This window comes from Oncorhynchus keta, chromosome 19 (assembly GCF_023373465.1).
Source record: "Oncorhynchus keta strain PuntledgeMale-10-30-2019 chromosome 19, Oket_V2, whole genome shotgun sequence".
In the NCBI taxonomy this organism is placed as follows: Eukaryota; Metazoa; Chordata; class Actinopteri; order Salmoniformes; family Salmonidae; genus Oncorhynchus; species Oncorhynchus keta.
The window spans coordinates 38,616,312-38,636,311 of NC_068439.1; the positions used below are offsets into that span (position 1 = coordinate 38,616,312).

Genomic DNA, 20,000 nt, shown 5'->3' on the forward strand with positions numbered 1-20,000 from the left:
GTACGTTTGACCTCACCCCATAGACAGTGCTTTAAGACTGCATGCGCGTGAAGTGCATTTAAGTTCTATCCTAAGACACACATTTACACGCTTACGTGTCTCATGTCTCACACAAGCATTTTCACACATTTTCACACTACAAGCAGTACAACAGGGTAACCAGACAAAACCTTAGACATTCCTTCAAGGGTTAAATAGGCTTTTTTTAAATAGTTTTATTTTGTAAGCATCTTGGCTGGGGCTGTGTAACTGTGGCCTCTTCTCCCCCTGACCTTCCCCTGACCTCTCGTCCTCTGAATGGAGTTCTCTGCTTGGCCTGAGTGCTCATCATAACCCTGCTTCTATACTGGTACTGCAGCGTTGACTATACCCAGCACAGCACACTGTGACACACACTCCTGCATCTTGCAATTCTAGCAGCTTTGCTGTGTGTGTTTTCTTTTCTCTGTGTGTGTGTGTTCTGTCAGACTGTCAGTGATTGACTGAGTGAATGTGTGTGAGTCAGCCAGCCAAGGACTGTGTGTTTTGAGAGAGCGGCAGGGGAAAATGTGTGTGTGTGTGTTTGAGAAAAGTATTAGACTGTTTAAACCAGCATGGTTTGCAAATGTACCTTTACTGGTTTGGAGAATGTTTTTCCTGGGTCGTTTCCTGCTCTGCTGTGAGGATGCTTATTGGCATGTCTTTGACAACAGTTGAAGACAGCGCCCTCTAGGAGAATGCCGTGCCATTACAGTGGCCCAGGCATAGTTTCCCCCCTCACTTACAGTGGCCCAGGCATAGTTTCCCCCCCTCACTGCACTTTGAATTGGGAACAACACTTGTCACGGCTTATATATGTCTCTCACTGGTCAGCATTGTGAGAAGATCTCCCGTTTTCCCCCCATACACTCATCTCTCTCTCTCTGTCGTGTTTTCCCCCCCATACACTCATCTCTCTCTCTGTGTTGTGTTTTCCCCCCCCCATACACTCATCTCTCTCTCTCTGTCGTGTTTTCCCCCCTATACACTCATCTCTCTCTCTCTGTCGTGTTTTCCCCCCCATACACTCATCTCTCTCTCTGTGTGTTTTCCCCCATACACTCATCTCTCTCTGTCGTGTTTTCCCCCATACACTCATCTCTCTCTCTGTCGTGTTTTCCCCCATACACTCATCTCTCTCTCTGTCGTGTTTCCCCCCATACTCATCTCTCTCTCTGTCGTGTTTTCCCCCATACACTCATCTCTCTCTCTGTCGTGTTTTCCCCCATACACACTCGTGTTTTCATCTCATCTCTCTGTCGTGTTTTCCCCCATACACTCATCTCTCTCTCTGTCGTGTTTTCCCCCATACACTCATCTCTCTCTCTGTCGTGTTTTCCCCCATACACTCATCTCTCTCTCTCTGTCGTGTTTTCCCCCATCACTCTCTCTCTCTCTGTCGTGTTTTCCCCCATACACTCATCTCTCTCTCTGTCTGTGTTTCCCCCCCATACACTCATCTCTCTCTCTCTGTCGTGTTTTCCCCCTTACACTCATCTCTCTCTCTGTCGTGTTTTCCCCCATACACTCATCTCTCTCTCTGTCGTGTTTTCCCCCATACACTCATCTCTCTCTGTCGTGTTTTCCCCCCATACACTCATCTCTCTCTCTCTGTCGTGTTTTCCCCCATACACTCATCTCTCTCTGTCGTGTTTTCCCCCATACACTCATCTCTCTCTCTGTGTTTTCCCCCATACACTCATCTCTCTCTCTCTCTGTCGTGTTTTCCCCCATACACTCATCTCTCTCTCTGTCGTGTTTTCCCCCCATACACTCATCTCTCTCTCCATGTCGTGTTTTCCCCCATACACTCATCTCTCTCTCTCTGTCGTGTTTTCCCCCATACACTCATCTCTCTCTCTGTCGTGTTTTCCCCCCCATACACTCGTCTCTCTCTGTGTCGTGTTTTCCCCCCATACACTCATCTCTCTCTCTGTCGTGTTTTCCCCCCATACACTCATCTCTCTCTCTGTCGTGTTTTCCCCCCATACACTCATCTCTCTCTCTGTCGTGTGTTTTCCCCCATACACTCATCTCTCTCTCTGTCGTGTTTTCCCCCCATACACTCTCTCTCTCTCTGTCGTGTTTTCCCCCCATACACTCATCTCTCTCTCTGTCGTGTTTTCCCCCATACACTCATCTCTCTCTCTGTCGTGTTTTCCCCCCATACACTCATCTCTCTCTCTGTCGTGTTTTCCCCCATACACTCATCTCTCTCTCTGTCGTGTTTTCCCCCCCATACACTCATCTCTCTCTGTGTCGTGTTTTCCCCCCATACACTCATCTCTCTCTGTGTCGTGTTTTCCCCCCATACACTCATCTCTCTCTGTGCCGTGTTTTCCCCCCCATACACTCATCTCTCTCTGTCGTGTTTTCCCCCCATACACTCATCTCTCTCTGTGTCGTGTTTTCCCCCCCATACACCCATCTCTCTCTCTGTCGTGTTTTCCCCCCATACACTCATCTCTCTCTGTCGTGTTTTCCCCCCATACACTCATCTCTCTCTCTCTGTCGTGTTTTCCCCCCATACACTCATCTCTCTCTCTCTGTTGTGTTTTCCCCCATACACTCATCTCTCTCTCTGTCGTGTTTTCCCCCATACACTCATCTCTCTCTCTGTTTTCCCCCATTTCCCCCCATACACTCATCTCTCTCTCTGTCGTGTTTTCCCCCATACACTCATCTCTCTCTGTCGTGTTTTCGTACACTCATCTCCCCCACCCCCATACACTCATCTCTCCCTCTCTGTCGTGTTTTCCCCCCCCACCCACCCCCATACACACTCATCTCTCCCTCTCTGTCGTGCTTCCCCCCCATACACTCATCTCTCTCTCTGTCGTGTTTCCCTCCCCCTTCAGCCCAGAGAAAAGGGTCGCATGCGATTCCACCGGCTCCAGAATGTCCAGATCGCCCTGGACTTCCTCAAACAGAGACAGGTACAACTGACACACACACACACACACCTGCCGCTTTCAAACCCACACAATATTTCAGCAGGTACTCATGCGCTCAGCAATACACATTGAGCCGAACTAAAGCCACACTCCGACGTCTGCTGTTGGAAATAGATTTTTGTTTGTTTATTTAGTTTGGTCTATTTTGCCATTTAAAAAAAACAAACATACAAAGCACATCCATAAATAAAATCATTGAGATGACCTTTCTCTTGGTCCCCTGTCCCAATGTGTCAGCTCTGCATGACTGGGCCTCCCAGATGACCACAGTCACACCTCGCGCATCACTGCCCAATACTGAACCTCTGTCTTAGACACCTGCTCCAACTTGACACGGACTGCACCTCTGTCTTAGAGACACCTGCTCCTACTTGACACGGACTGCACCTCTGTCTTAGAGACACCTGCTCCTACTTGACACGGACTGCACCTCCGTGGCCTTCAGCGACTTCCTCTCCTGGTTTCATTGCTTTTATGTGCACCGGTGTGTGAAAGCAGGATGGAATCAGGAGGCTATTCACACCAAAAATATAGCCTTTTTAGTATTAAATCTTGCAATGGTGAGCAAGAAGTCATGTGATGACTGGTTAATAACATGGAGCACATGGTTACCCAGCTCTGTTCCAGGTCAATGCTTTAGTTCACCACTAGGCCTGGCGTTTAGATCCTCCCGTTCTACACGTTCCAGGTCAATGCTTTAGTTCACCACTAGGCCTGGCGTTTAGATCCTCCCATTCTACACGTTCCAGGTCAATGCTTTAGTTCACCACTAGGCCTGGCGTTTAGATCCTCCCGTTCTACACGTTCCAGGTCAATGCTTTAGTTCACCACTAGGCCTGGTGTTTAGATCCTTCCGTTCTACACGTTCCAGGTCAATGCTTTAGGTCACCACTAGGCCTGGCGTTTAGATCCTTCCGTTCTACACGTTCCAGGTCAATGCTTAGGTCACCACTAGGCCTGGCGTTTAGATCCTCCCGTTCTGACACGTTCCAGGTCAATGCTTTAGGTCACCACTAGGCCTGGCGTTTAGATCCTCCCGTTCTACACGTTCCAGGTCAATGCTTTAGTTCACCACTAGGCCTGGCGTTTAGATCCTCCCGTTCTACACGTTCCAGGTCAATGCTTTAGTTCACCACTAGGCCTGGCGTTTAGATCCTCCCGTTCTACACGTTCCAGGTCAATGCTTTAGTTCACCACTAGGCCTGGCGTTTAGATCCTCCCGTTCTACACGTTCCAGGTCAAGGCTTTAGTTCACCACTAGGCCTGGCGTTTAGATCCTCCCGTTCTACACCTTCCAGGTCAATGCTTTAGTTCACCACTAGGCCTGGCGTTTAGATCCTCCCGTTCTACACGTTCCAGGTCAATGCTTTAGTTCACCACTAGGCCTGGCGTTTAGATCCTCCCGTTCTACACGTTCCAGGTCAATGCTTTAGTTCACCACTAGGCCTGGCGTTTAGATCCTCCCGTTCTACACGTTCCAGGTCAATGCTTTAGTTCACCACTAGGCCTGGCTTTTAGATCCTCCCGTTCTACACCTTCCAGGTCAATGCTTTAGTTCACCACTAGGCCTGGCGTTTAGATCCTCCCGTTCTACACGTTCCAGGTCAATGCTTTAGTTCACCACTAGGCCTGGCTTTTAGATCCTCCCGTTCTACACCTTCCAGGTCAATGCTTTAGTTCACCACTAGGCCTGGCGTTTAGATCCTCCCGTTCTACACCTTCCAGGTCAATGCTTTAGTTCACCACTAGGCCAGGTGTTTAGATCCTCCCATTCTACACCTTCCAGGTCAATGCTTTAGTTCACCACTAGGCCTGGCGTTTAGATCCTCCCGTTCTACACGTTCCAGGTCAATGCTTTAGTTCACCACTAGGCCTGGCGTTTAGATCCTCCCGTTCTACACGTTCCAGGTCAATGCTTTAGTTCACCACTAGGCCTGGCGTTTAGATCCTCCCGTTCTACACGTTCCAGGTCAATGCTTTAGTTCACCACTAGGCCTGGCGTTTAGATCCTCCCGTTCTACACGTTCCAGGTCAATGCTTTAGTTCACCACTAGGCCTGGCTTTTAGATCCTCCCGTTCTACACCTTCCAGGTCAATGCTTTAGTTCACCACTAGGCCTGGCGTTTAAATCCTCCCGTTCTACACGTTCCAGGTCAAACTGGTGAACATCCGGAACGATGACATCACAGACGGCAACCCCAAGCTGACACTGGGCCTCATCTGGACCATCATCCTGCACTTCCAGGTCTGTGCTGCTCTATGTGTTCTAGTTCTATGTTGCGGTTTGCCACCCTGCTCCATTGTTTTGGGTTGTGTATTTAGGTTGTGTACTTGGCACGCTGGCTACTTCCTGTTGACCTCTGGCCAGGTCCACCTCACAAGAGGTGTTTAACCGCGAGGGTCTTTACCTGGTTTAATAAAGGTTAAATGAAAATGAATCAATCAAAACGTCAGATTTCTATGTTGTGGCTAATCTCTGGTTGGTTTGCCAGTCTGCCCTGCAACCAAATCACTTTTTAATAACAGCAAATAGAGTTTACAGTTCTACAAATCATCATAATTCCCACCTCGTGACATTTGTTAGTGATGCCGCTGTTTTCGGCGACCTCTCTGTCCATATGGGCTGAAGACAGTCATTTATTATTTAGGCTAGTTCTCCCGGCCTCGGTCCGTTGTGGCCTGCAGTCTGGTTCCAATCACTTCGAGACCGAGTTGGTGACAATCCTAAGAGCTAATGGTGGATACCGATCTCTCAGCCACGTCCTCTACTGTAGTATTGGGTGTGTTTGGGCGCAGCTAGAGAGTTCTGTGCCAGGAGCAGACTAGATTTAGAAGTCTTTAGTCCATCTTGCCAAGACACTCGTAGCAGTGTTTAAAAGATGGCTGTGTGTGTCACATAGTTTACCTTGGCATGTCCTTGTGTTGTGGTGGAGAACAACCACCAGGCAGGGCATTGCAGTAGGTCAGGTCCCAAAGCACTAGCACCATAGAGGGACACACACACACACACACAGCTGGCCTCAGGAACCCAGGCGTGAATGTTTGGACTCTAATCAGTCAAGCAAACCCAAAGCTACTCTTCCTGTATCTACAAATAATACATCTTCAACTATAAATGTTCTGCTTTTTAGAAGTCAAACTTCTCTATCGAAGGTAGAAAAAGACAGAAATGAGAGCACCATTTTGTCAATGCCAGTATTTTGACAGCTCAGGAAGCAACCTTTTATTATTAGGTGTACAATCAGCTGCACTTCCCATGCCCGGCCAATAGGATGTGCTGTGGGCAAAACAGAGCGATGATGATATTACCTCACAGGGTGACGCCGGCAAGAAGGTTGCCACGGAGACACGCCGCATGACTACGCAGCCACTTCATTCAGCATGATTCAGCAGAATGGTGTGAGCCCAGGGGGAGAAAGGGCAGGGGGGAGAGGGAGGGTAGTGAAGTGATGCAGAACGAGGGATAGAGGTAGATGGGGGGGGACTCTGTGCTGATGGACAGAATGGGGGCTGAAAACTACTGTTGCACTGAAGGAGACAGAAGAGGAGGAAATGAAAGAGAGAAGATGGAAGAATAGAGCAGTCGTTTTACAGTTGCGGGTAAATTGCATCAAACCAAATGTTATTTGCCACATGCTTCATAAACTACAGGTGTTGACTAACAGTGAAGTCACAGTGAAGTCACAGTGAAGTCACAGCCCTTCCCAACAACGCAGAGGGAAGATTAGAGAAATAATTGAAAAATAGTAACATGAGGAATAAATACGCGATGAGTAACGATATCTTGGCTATGTACACTGAACAAAAATATAAACGCTACATGTAAAGTGTTGGTCCCATGTTTCATGAGCCGAAATATAAGATCCCAGAAATGTTCCATACACACAAATTATTATTTTTCTCAAATTTTGTGCACAAATTTGTTTACATCTCTGTTAGTGAGCATTTCTCATCTGCCACGATAATCCATCCACCTGACAGGTGTGGCATATCAAGAAGCTGATTAAACAGCATGATCATTACACAGGTGCAACTTGTGCTGGGGACAATAAAAGGCCACTCTAAAATGTACAGTTTTGTCACGCAACACAAATGCCACAGATGTCTCACGTTTTGAGGGAGCGTGCAATTGGCATGCTGACTGCAGGAATGTCCACCAGAGCTGTTGCTAGACGATTGAATGTTAATTTCTCTACCATAAACCGCCACCGTCGTTTTAGAGAATTTTGCCGCACGTTCAACCGGCCTCACAACCGTAGACCATGTGTAACCACCCTAGGGTTCGTCCGAGACCAGCCACCTTTTTATAGCTGATGAAACTGTGTGTGTGTGAACAAAAACTCACTGTCTCAGGGAAGCTGAGCTCGTCATCCTCACCAGATTCTTGACCTGACTGCAGTTCGGCGTCGTAACCGACTTCAGTGGGCAAATGCCCAACTTCGATGGCCACTGGCACGCTGGAGAAGTGTGCTCTTCACGGAGGAATCCCGGTTTCAACTGTACCGGGCAGATTGCTGACAGCGTATATGGCTGAGTGTAGGCGAACGGTTTGCTGACGACAGCGTTGTGAACAGAGTGCCCCAGGGTGGCAGTGGGTTATGGTATGGGCAGGCTTAAGCTACGGACAGCAAACACAATTAATATTTTATAGATGGCAATTTGAATGCACTGCGATACCGTGACGAGATCCTGAGGCCCATTGTCGTGCCATTCATCCGCCGCCATCACCTCATGCATCAGCATAATAACTCACGGCCCGTGTCGCAAGGATCTGTACACAATTATTAGAAGCTGAAAATGTCCCAGTTCTCCCATGGCCTGTATACTCACCAGGATGTGTCACTCATTGAGCATTTTTGGGATGCTCTGGATCGATGTATTTGGCTAAGGTGTATGTAAACCTCCAACTTCAACTGTATATATATGTGCGTATATGTACATATAAAGTTGTAGTTTACATCCACCTCAGCCAAATACATTTATACTCAGTTTTTCACAATTCCTGACATTTAATCCTCGTAAGGAATTCCCTGTCTTAGGTCAGTTAGGATCACCACTTTATTTTAAGAATGTGAAACGTCAGAATGATACTAGTGATTTATTTCAGGTGTTATTTCTTTCATCACATTTCCCAGTGGGTCAGAATTGGATGACCCATTTGCAACCAAGCTTTAACTTCCTGACTGATGTCTTGAGATGTTGCTTCAATATATCCACATCATTTTCTTTCCTCATTTTGTGAAGTGCACCAGTCCCTCCAGCAGTAAAGCACCCCCACAACATGATGCTGCCACCCCCGTGCTTCACGGTTGGGATTGTGTTCTTCGACTTGCAAGCCTCCCCCTTTTTCCTCCAAACATAACGATGGACATTAAGACCAAACAGGTCTATTTTTGTTTCATCGGACCAGAGGACATTTCTCCAAAAGTACGATCTTTGTCCCCATGTGCAGATGCAAACCGTAGTCTGTTTTTTTTATGGTGGTTTTGGAGCAGTGGCTACTTCTTTGCTGAGCGGCTTTTCAGGTTATGTCGACATAGGACTCGTTTTACTGTGGATATAGATACTTTTCTACCCGTTTCCTCCAGAATCTTCACAAGGTCCTTTGCTGTTGTTCTGGGATTGATTTTCACTTTTTGCACCAAAGTACGTTCATCTCTAGGAGACAGAACGCGTCTCCTTCCTGAGCGGTATGACAGCTGCGTGGTCCCATGGTGTTTATACTTGCGTACTATTGTTTGTACAGATGAACATGGTACCTTCAGGCGTTTGGAAATTGCTCCCAAGGATGAACCAGACTTGTCTACAATTTTGTTTCTGAGATCTTGGCTGATTACCTTTTGATTTCCCCACGATGTCAAGCAAAGCGGCACTGAGTTTGAAGGTAGGCCTTGAAATACAAATACACCTCCAATTGACTCAAATTATGTCAGTTAGTCTATCAGGAGCTTCTAAAGCCATGACATTTTCTGTAATTGTCCAAGCTGTTTAAAGGCACAGTCAACTTAGTGTATGTAAACTTCAGACCCACTGGAATTGTTATGTAGTGAATCATAAGTGAATTAATCTGTCTGTAAACAATTGTTCGAAAAATTACATGTGTCATGCACGAAGTAGATGTCCTAACCGACTTGCCAAAACTATAGTTTCTTAAGAAGAAATTAGTGGAGTGGTGGAAAAATGAGTTTTAATGACTCCAACCTAAGTGTATGTAAACTTCTGACTTCAACTGTGTGCGTGCGTGTGCGTGTGCGTGCGCATGTGCGCATGTGCGCATGTGTGTGTTGAATGAAAAATGTTCATTAAGTACTCAGCCCCTTTGTTTAGGCAAGCCTGAATTAGTTCAGGAGTAAAATTGGCTTAAATCACATAAGTAACATGGACTCACTCTGTGTGAAATAACAGGGGTTGACATGATCTTTGAACGACTAAACCTCTGTCCCCCATACCTACTGTACGTCTGTAATGTCCCTCAATCAAGGGTTGAATTTGAAAAAGTCAGTTAAGAACAAATTGTTATTTACAATGACAGCCTACACTGGCCAAATCCGGACGACGCTGGGCCAATTGTGCACCACCCTATGGGACTCCCAATCACGGGCCAGTTGTGATTCAGCATGGATGAAATTGGATTCCAAGCACAGATTCAACTATAAACACCAGGGAGCTTTTGGAAAGCCTCATAAAGAAGGGTCGTGATTGGTAGATGGGTAGCAACCATAACAAATCAGACATTGAATATCTCTTTTTTTTTTTTTTTAAGCATGGTCAAGTTAATAATTATGCTGTGGATGATGTATTAAACCATCAAAGATGCAGTCGTCCTCCTGAGCAGAGCTGCAGGGCAGGAAGGATGTCACAGGGGTGTCACCATGAGGCCATTGGGGATTTTTTAAAAACAGCTACAGAGTTCAATGGCTGTGATGGGATTGAACTGAGGATGAATCAACAACATTGTAGTGGCTCCACAATAATGACCTAAATGACAGAGTGAGAAGAATACAAATATACATCCAGAAAAATATTCCAAAACATACATATTGTATGCAACAAGGCACTAAAGTAATACTGAGAATTAAAAATAACAGTGAAGGTATACATATACTTTCTGACCTAAAATGCAAAGCATTCTATTCGGGGCAAATCCAACACATCACTGAGTTAACTGCCTCTTTATTATCAAGTGTGGTGGTGCTGGCTGCATCATGTTATGGGTATGCTTGACATCAGCAAATACTGGGGAGCTTTTCAGGATGAACTTAAACTTAATCGAGCGAAGCACAGAAAAAAATCCTAGATGAAATCCTGGTTCAGTCTGCATTACACCAGAGACTGGGAGAGAAATTCACCTTTTCAGCAGGACAGTAACCTCTACCTTTTAGTAACCTAAAACAAGGCCAAATCTACACTGGAGTTGCTTACCAAGGAGACACTGAATGTTCCTGAGTGGCCGAGTTACATTTTTAAGCAGATTGAAGTCAAACTGTATCTATGGCAAGTGATATAAATAGTTTTCTAGCCATGATCCTCAACTTCTTCATAGAACTTAAATAATTTTGAAAAGAATAATAGGCAAGTATTGTACAATCCAGGTGAGAAAAGCTCTGAGAATTACCCAGGAAGACTCACAGCTGTAACCGACGACAAAGGGTTTTCTAACATGTGTCGACTCAGGGAGATGAATACTATATTTGAGTTATTGAATTTGTGTTCGTCTTTTAAATCATGTTAGTGTTTTGTGTTGACAAATTGCAATTGATTCCATTTCAATCCCACTTTGTGACACAATAGAATGTGAAGAAATCCAATGGAGTGTACGAGTCCCAAAGAGTTGTTGCTAGAAGGGTCAGTGCAGCCAGCCCAGGTCCCTGTTAAGACCGAGGACACCGAGACAGACTGCACAGTGTCATAGTGAGACGAGAGTACATCAACTTAATGTAGACAGGGGGGGGGGTTACATATGTGGACATGGGTAAAAAGTCTGAACAGCACATTATGACCTGGGATTTGCAAGGAGCAACAATGTCTCTGGGAGTCACCAGATGGCATGTTAAAAATCACATTCATTTATTGTAATGATTACAGGCAAGGATTTCGGGTTTGGTTTTAGTAGGTAAAATGTGGGGTCAGGAAACACTGCATGGCCAGAAAGTAGAGAGGGAAGTTATTCCAGGAAACTGTCCCCCTAAAGTTCGCTGCTGATTGGAGGACTCTGTCAGGCGCCAAAAGGAGAATTCGTCATTGGACGAAGCTCTGTTGTCAGGGGTAGAACCACAGGCCTATGACTCCACACTCTGTCATGTCTAGTTAAGACCAGTCCTTCATTATTTCAAAGATGTGTCACGTTAGCAAAGCATTCTCTCCGACTGCAGGCGAGACAAGTTGCTGTCTCAGCGGTGCTTCTCAACACCAGCCACTTCAATTCAATTTTAGAGACTCAGCCCTGCTCCAGCCCTCAAGGCAGCAATGTCTGGCAGTTGTCCTCTACTTGGTACTTAATCTATCAGTTGAAGTCAATGTTTGGTTATGATGTTCACTCCCCGAACAGATAATAGTTGTCTCTGTCATTGAAAATAAGAATTTGTTCTTAACTGAATTGCCTAGTTAAATAAAATAAATTAATTCAAAAGGACACCTTCCCCAAAAGGTGTTGTGTTTTACAACAATATATTCTGGGGACAAGCCTCGTAGTATACTATATGGATCATTGCACATGTTTGTGACCTACCTATATTATTGAAAAGTGTATAGCGCTATGTAAATTCAGTACACATAATTTACCCTGATGCAACAGTGGTTCAAGGTTGGCTGCAGCTCCTCACTTTCACCACTAGGGGTCACCAGTTGTCCTAGCTTCATAGATGACCCTGCGCACTAACAATGCTCTCAGCCAACAACACCCCATCCCTCTCACAAACCCCGCCTCTCCCTGAGCTGTGGCTGCATGCGATTGGCTAATCCACTCTGGCCTGGCTCGTTTAATTTGTGCAAATCAAATTGTATTAGTCACATGCGCCGAATACAACCGGTGTAGACCTTCCCATGAAATGCTTACTTATACAAGCCCTTAACCAACAATACAATTGAAGAAATAGAGTCAAGAAAATATTTAGTAAATAAACTAAAGTTTTTAAAAAATATATAAAATCAACAAAAAGTAACAGAACAAAATTACATAACAATAACGAGGCTATACACAGGGGGTACGGTACCGAGTCAATGTGCAGGGGTACAGGTTAGTCGAGGTCATTACTACAAACCGCCTAACCTCCATTTAGAGGGTGAAACATCAAAACCAACTTGAAATCAGCTTTTCAACACAACCTACATTCTCTAAATGCTAATTATGTTGTGGTAGAAAGAATTGCATGGTAAATGTGACAGCTTTCAGGTAGCTAATTGGTCGTTTGATGTACACATATATCCATGGGGAAGGCCTCAGAGACCTGATTGCAGGTCTTATTGTCTGTTTTCCACTGTGGAGGTAATGGGAGAGCTGTGGATTGGACTCCTCTACAAGTAGCTGATCTACCATCCCTGGAGAATACTATGTGTTTATGTTTGCAATGGGATTTATTTTGGGTCTGTGGGTAGATCTCTACGCTGCCGTACACTGCCTCAGGTCTGTGTGTGTGTGTGTGTGTGTGTGTTTCTTGATGTGGACTGTGTTTGTGTGCTCGTACAGTTGTCTACCACCCACACGCACAGTGAGATTTGAGTGTTTAGTGTGTGTGTGTGTGAAAAAGCTATAACTGGTGCAAAGGCTCTCTTTCATTCTCTCCCTCATTTCCCCAAACTCCTCAACACCCTCCTCTCCTGCATCTTTCTTTACTCTTTTTCAACTTGCTTTAATGATCTCTGGTATTGCAGAGAATCAACACCAATTAATTTTTTCTGCCGCAGCTGGCCAGCCTGGGAAGCATTTGACTCGTGTCTTTGTAGAGCCCGACCGATATATCGGTTCACCGATCTTAACAGCTGACATTGGGCTTTTTACCAATACATCGGTGTCGGATATATAGTAACCGATATTCAATAAATACATAGTATGAAATAAGGAAATATCATGCTTATCTAATCATTCTCATGATGTCATTGTCACAATGTAAGAAATGAACATCTGAAACATATTTCTTGGACAATTGCTATTTTGGATGACAATTTATGAGAACTCAGTGTGGAACAGTGGAACCTTTTCATTTTCACTGCTGTAACAGTCTATTTAAGCGCTAAGGCCCGGGGGGGTGTGGTATATGGGCAATATACCACGGCTAAGTGCTGTTCTTATGCACGACACATCGCAGAGTGCCTAGATACAGCCCTTAGCCGTGGTATATTGGTCATATATCACAACCCCCCCCCAGATATACCACGGCTGTCAGCCAATCAGCATTTAGGGCTTCGAACCAGCCAGTTTATAATGGAGGATATAAAAAAATCTATCTGTATCGGACCCCCCAAAAAATAGCGTGTGTGTGTGTGTGTGTGTGTGTCTCACACCAAGAGAGCAGTAGAGAGTATGCTAGAGAGAGAGCGAGAGGAGGGCGGAATGAGGAAGCGGATAGGAGGAGGAGAAAATAGGGAGGGAGAAAGAGAGCTCGAGCTGCAGAGGTTGTGAAGATAGAGTGCTTTTCTCTTTGCCTGCGAGCGAGGGAGTGCACGAGAAGCCAGCGACAGAGAGAGGAATACAGGCTGCCGACTGTTACTGTGTCTCCCGGTTTCCCCTGGATCTACAGACCTCGGCTCACACATACACACGCAGGATTCTTACACACACAGCTGATTGGAGGATCGCCCAGCCCTGCAGGCACACACACACACACACACTCTTGCTCTCTCTTCAGCTGCACACACACACATTTTGCGACTCTCCCGGGAACACTGTGTTTATTGGATCAATCTGACCATGCCTGTCTGACGGGGACCTTGTTCTCCCTTCATTCGGATCCCGCTCTCCCCCATCTCTCTCTATAACCAACCAAGGAGCTGCAGCCTACCGGACGTATCCTCTGCCTTTTTGCCTTACCCAGTCAGCTGCTCGTTTGCAGGCAGCGTCAGGAGGACGGCTAAAGCTGGGGATACTGGACCTTCCCTAACCAAGTCGAACTCAGTTTAGACCCAGCCTCCTGTAGCCCAGCCCAGCCACCACTGCTAATTCCATTAACCAGACCAGAGGAGACGAGAGGGAGTGCCTTTTTAACCAACCGCCTGTCTGTCTGCAACCAGACCCTCTTTGCATGCCCGCCTGTGGACTCTGGGAACACATAGAGACCTGGAGGATTGTGGATGCTTATATACTGGAGTACTGGAGCAGTGTTGAAGACTGTCAGCAGGGATGACTGAAAAAGCCTGCCTGGATGACGGACAGTTCTAAGGTTGGAGATGGACTGAGGGTTGGTGACTGGATAGCACGATCTCCCAGCAATCCTCTGTTGGAGGGGAGGGGGGGGGGTAAGATCAAGGCCGGTATATCAATGGGGGAGCCACGTGACGTCTGGAAAGCTAAAGGTGGGGTCTCTACTCCCTACCTCGACGTGCTCTGGATTTGAACCTGATAAAGCACCCAGAGACACAGCTACAGGAACCACTACCAGCTTCCCGAGTTGTCTGGATTTTCTACGAGACCACGCTGCAGGTATCTTACCACTCCTAATGCAATGTGTGATTGGTAATCATTGACGGATCGGAGACGCCTACCTTTCAGGATCTCTTCACCTCTCTTCCTGGTCCCATGGTTACCTGTATCACTTGGAGACTTTCAAGTCAGCACCGTAACGTTGCTTTTAACGCTCGTTCAACGCCCCCGTAGGTTTCCTTCGTACTGAGACCTCTCTGTGGTGAACAACCGGGGGAACCGAAGGAAATCAAAACGCCACGTGACGCAGCGACTCCATGAACAGGGGGGGGATCGTGGAGAATGGCGAGGAGTCCGAGTCGCCGCCGTCGAGGCTCTGATTTGAGTTAACAGGCGGTCAGAGTATTGGCTGACAGTCCACTATTACCCACCACCAATCTGGGTGGTGGATATTAGCACGCTGTCTCGGCAGAACGGGACTCCACCGGCTACTGCAGAGCTAATGCGATCTCCACTTCTACTACGATGACTGTTGTTGGCTGTTACGGCGCTGACAGCCATAACATTATCGCAGGAGCGGAGAGGTATTAATAATATATGATTGTGGATACCTGGAGGCGAGCCTGGATAAAGTACGTGGATTACAGTACCCCCGGAACGACAGGGGAAACAAATGACCAACAAACTGCGTGTGTGCAGGATGGCGGAAGCAGAGCATGTGATATATTGAATTGTTTTATTCCGCTGCCGAGCGACTGCGATGATGTGCACCGAGTCAGACACATTGCATGTGTGAGTGTGTGTGTCTGACGATGTGTGTCTGCACTGCGGCTCCCTCGCGTCTCACACTCTGAGGAATTGCAGATATGAGACGAGCACGGATTTCATCGCAGGCAACACCATAGACCCCATGGACTTCTCTCCCGCACACGCCGACGTTGTCTGTGCGAAACGACTGATGCGCTGAAGAGGACGCTGCAGTGCTCTGACTCACCGTCTCACAGTCTCACACATCAGACTCTCCAAGCCTCGTTCAACATGTAGTATGTATGAGCCACGTTGACTTTCGTTCTCACCTGCCAAACTTTGAAGGAATGAACGACTAAGGCCTGAAGCCAAATCTATTTTCTCGTACGCTGTGCTGAGCCTACTGACATGTTTCTGCCTCAGTGTCCTTGACGTTAGTGCTGGGACGTCCGTGACCTGCCCGTAGAGACAGGGCTGACAGCGGTGTTGCCTAGGTGAGGTGAGGCAACAGCTGCAAAGAGAGGAGGAGAGGGGGAGGGAAGGCGGGGGAGAGGAGCACCTACGGACAGACGTGAGCTGTGACACGCAAGCCTGCAGCAAGCACCTCGGCCCGGTGGACTCAACCAGACCCTATGAGAAGGTGACGAGAGCCCACATCCCGTCTCGTCATTGTCACTTTCTGTACTCCTGGCAAGCAACCATAGCTAAACCTGCTGTCACTAACGTCACACCGCGAGCAGGTGTCACATTGATACTGCTTTCATCCGTCACACTCTGGTGTGCCTGTCTACCTGAGTGTTTCTTTTTTTGCTTTCTAGTTTTGCCTCCTCTGTCCTTCCCTCAGTCGTTCACTCTGCGATGGGAAGCTCTATGGGCTGTGTGAGGCCTCCTCGGGAGGGAGGACATGGCTTCCCCCCACTGTCCCCCAACCCCAAACGGCGCCTCCGCTTCCGGCGGAAACGCAAAGGAAAGAAGCGCCAGAAAGGAGGGTCGTCGGTCGGCTCGGAGGTGGAAAGCGTAAGGATAAGCAACATACCGGAGGAAGAGGATGAAGAGGAAGAGGACAAAGGCACTGTCACAGAGGCAACCACGGCCTCGTTCAACACTATGAGTGACGTCGGAGCCAAAATCACCAATTTAACTGTGCCTCATGTCCAAACTCAATCCAGGCAGCCCCTTCCCAGTGCTCTCTGTACGGACTCCACGAGTGACAGCATGGGGGGGTTGGGGGGTAGCAGAGTGCTGGAACTGTCCCCTGAGCCAAGCCCAGTGTGGAGAAGGCTGTCCTACCCCGGAGCTGGGAGTGAGGAAGGGGGGATGAGCAGTACCATAGAGGCCCCAAGCAGCCAAGGGCAACCCAGTGAGGACCCCACCCCAGATAACCCTGACCCAACTTTCCCGTCCCAGGTGCACACCACCCCTGGTGGGGGTCGAGTCTGCAAAGTCAGGGAGCGAGAACAAGGGGTCCTGGAGAGGCCTTGTATACGAAGACCCAAGAAGGAGAGGGAACTGGGGAAAAAAGGAGAAAAGGAGAAAGAGGAGGTGGAGGATGAAGGTGGGGGTGGGCCAGCAGGGATGCTGGGGGTTGCTTTTAACAACCCTTTGTCAAAGGAGCACAAAGGGGTGGTCCACATTCGTGAGGTGGAGGGCCGGCTGTGTGTTGTGAGGACAGTCTACCCCAGTGACTTTGGGTCCCCGGTTTGGAGAGGGGACAGTTACCATGACAAAGAGGTAGAAGTAGAGGTATGTGCCGAACCTCCAGCCGCATCCCCTGTGACTGGGAACATCCTCAAAGTACATCTTTCTGAGGAAGACAGCAGGAGAGCCAAAATGGATGCCAGGACCACTTTCCTTATGGGGACCCAGGAAACTACAAAAGTCAAGGAACTCAGTCTGGATAAACCAGCACAGGTCCAAGAGGGACTATTAATACAGAACCCTCTTTCCTCTGCCTATGCCAGCGATCTGCCCCGCACCTCCCCAGAGACGGGGGGAGCGACCCAGCTAAGCAGGGTTGGCTTGACCCAAAGGAGACCCAAAATGGACACCTCAGGTCTCAATATGACAACCAACCTTATGGAGACCCAGGAAGCTACAAAAGTCGAGGGACCCTCGGTACAGGACCCTCTGTCCTCTGGCTATGCCAGCGACCTGCCACTAACCTCCCCAGAGGCAGGGGGCGCCACCCAGATAGACTGGGAAAGCTCCAGAGAGGGACTGGACTCTGCAACTGACAGTCCTCTATCTCCACCCCAGGTCACCACAAAGCAGTTTCCTCAGGTCAGGGGCATTTTTCTCTCTTTCCTTCTTTTTTTTCACTCGCTCTCTTTTACTCATGGAAATGTAGGCTACATATGTGGGGGCTTGTCCAGGATCAGGCCGAGAGCATATTTCTGAATGTGTGTTGCCCTTTTACATACATCTTTGAGAGAGATCCTTTGTACATTTGTGTCTTTCTCTCTCTGTCTCTGTGTGGGTCTCTGTGTGGGTCTCTGTGTGGGTCTCTGTGTGGGTCTCTGTGTGTCTCTGTGTCTGTGTGTCTCTGCATCTCCTCATCCTTCCGTAGTTCATCTCCAGAGCCTAATCAGCACAGCACAGACCTTCTAAGGTATCTCTCCCCTTTTCTCTCTTTCTTTCCCTCTCTGTCCTTCTCTCCATCACTCGTTGTTTTCCTCACACCACCCACTCTTTCGTGTGTGTGTGTGTGTGTGTGTGTGTGTGTGTGTGTGTGTGTGTGTGTGTGTGTGTGTGTGTGTGTGTTCCCTTAAATGGCAGGGTTCCTGACAGCATACTGTGACTTGTTATTTTGCAATGATTGTTTTATGAAATCATACGGCTCACACAATGTCAAGTAATTCTATTTCTATGCCTACTGTAGTGTAGAGGCCTTTGACCCCACAGTTGCTGGTGACCCTTTTACTGTTGTTACCAATAAGAACCTCTGTTGATAATTGTAGTTAGTTGATCTAGACCTGCTCAAAGTGCTTTACATTGACAGCAGAAAACTGTAGCGCCCCGTCGTCAGTATATTATGATGGAATGTTGCCTTTGGGCCTGTGTGTCTCATTTGACGCGTGGTACTGAGTCACAGAAGGACCACATGGTACTGAGTCACAGGGAAAGCAAGACCGACACGCACAGTTGCTTAGAGCCCGGTCTCCACAAAGGCTCCCGTTTACGAGTGTTTTAGCCAGGTAGCGATCAATACGTCTGTCTCTTTCTCGAGTGTGTGTGTGGGTGGGGGTACGTGACGGCTGCCTTTTTGGCGATGTCAGATATCTGAATAAATAGGGTTTTCAGATGCGCATTCATCAACACTGTACTGCTGCATCGAGCCCCAGAGGGGGATTCCTAATACCTTATGTCCCACCCACTCGCTCTCTTTCTTTCTCTCGTTTTGTGTATTTGGTGTATTTTGTCCGTCTCGTTCCCTCTCCCCATCAACTATCCAAATATCGCCTCTAGAGGTCGACCGATTAATCGGCATGTCCGATTTAATCATAGCCGATTTTTCACGTTTTCATAACAGTCGGTAATCTGCATTTTTGGACGCCGATTATGGCCGATTACATTGCAATCCACGAGGAGACTGCGTGGCAGGCTTGACCACGCGAGTGCAGCAAGGAGCCAAGTTAAGGTGCTAGCTAGCATTAAACTTATTTTATAAAAAAAACAACCAATCTTAACATAATCACTAGTTAACTGCACATGGATGATGATGATATTACACATGGATGTTGATGATATTACTAGTTTAACTAGCTTGTCCTGCGTTGAGTATAATCAATGCGGTGCCTCTTCAATTATCATCGAGTCACAGCCTACTTGCCAAACGGGTGGTGATTTAACAAAGGTGCATTCTCGTCAGGGTATATGCAGCAGTTTGGGCCGCCTGGCTCGTTGCGAACTGTGTGAAGACCATTTCTTCCTAACAAAGACCTTAATTAATTTGCTAGAATTTTACATAATTATGACATAACATTGAAGGTTGTGCAATGTAACAGCAATATTTAGACTGATGGATGCCACCCGTTAGATAAAATACGGAACAGTTCCGTATTTCACTGAAAGAATAAACATTTTGTTTTCAAAATGATAGTTTCCTGATTTGACCATATTAATTTTATTTCTGTGTGTTTATTATAATTAAGTCTATGATTTGATATTTGATAGAGCAGTCTGACTGAGCAGTGGTAGGCAGCAGCAGGCTCGTAAGCATTCATTCAAACAGTACTTTACTGCGTTTGCCAGCAGCTCTTAGCAATGCTTGAAGCACAGTGCTGTTTATGACTTCAACCCTATCATCTCCTGAGATTAGGCTGGCAGTACTATAGTGCCTATAAGAACATCCAATAGTCAAAGGTATATGAAATACAGGTCTCTGGCTTCTCGCGTGTGTTATGGTGTAGCTGTCTGTCTGTTAGTGTTTGGTAGTGTCTGATTTAAGCCCGATGTCACCGGATAATTGACACCGTGTGCCCTGTTTTGGTAGTGTAAATTCGCTACCGTATGTATGTATAATCAGAATTTATGATAAACATGTCCATGCCAAGGTGGTAATTATGTATGACGATTTCAATTGACCAGTGCAAACATGCAGTATGTCGTATCCGGTCCAATCACCAGCTGCAGTATTCTAAACAGGTTATGGGTTGCAGGGGGACGGACGGACGGAACTGAGCTACATAGTACAGTACCTGGGGGTC

At 47.1% G+C, this 20,000-nt stretch overlaps 1 protein-coding gene across 1 annotated transcript in view; it reads left to right on the plus strand.

Moving 5' to 3' along the window:
- The window catches only part of LOC118397689 (microtubule-actin cross-linking factor 1-like), a 280,970-nt gene that overhangs the window by 129,616 nt on the left and 131,354 nt on the right, over positions 1–20,000 (plus strand). The window contains 2 exon segments of the mRNA XM_052468938.1: positions 2,877–2,954; positions 5,125–5,217. Coding sequence (XP_052324898.1) covers positions 2,877–2,954; positions 5,125–5,217 — 171 coding nt within the window.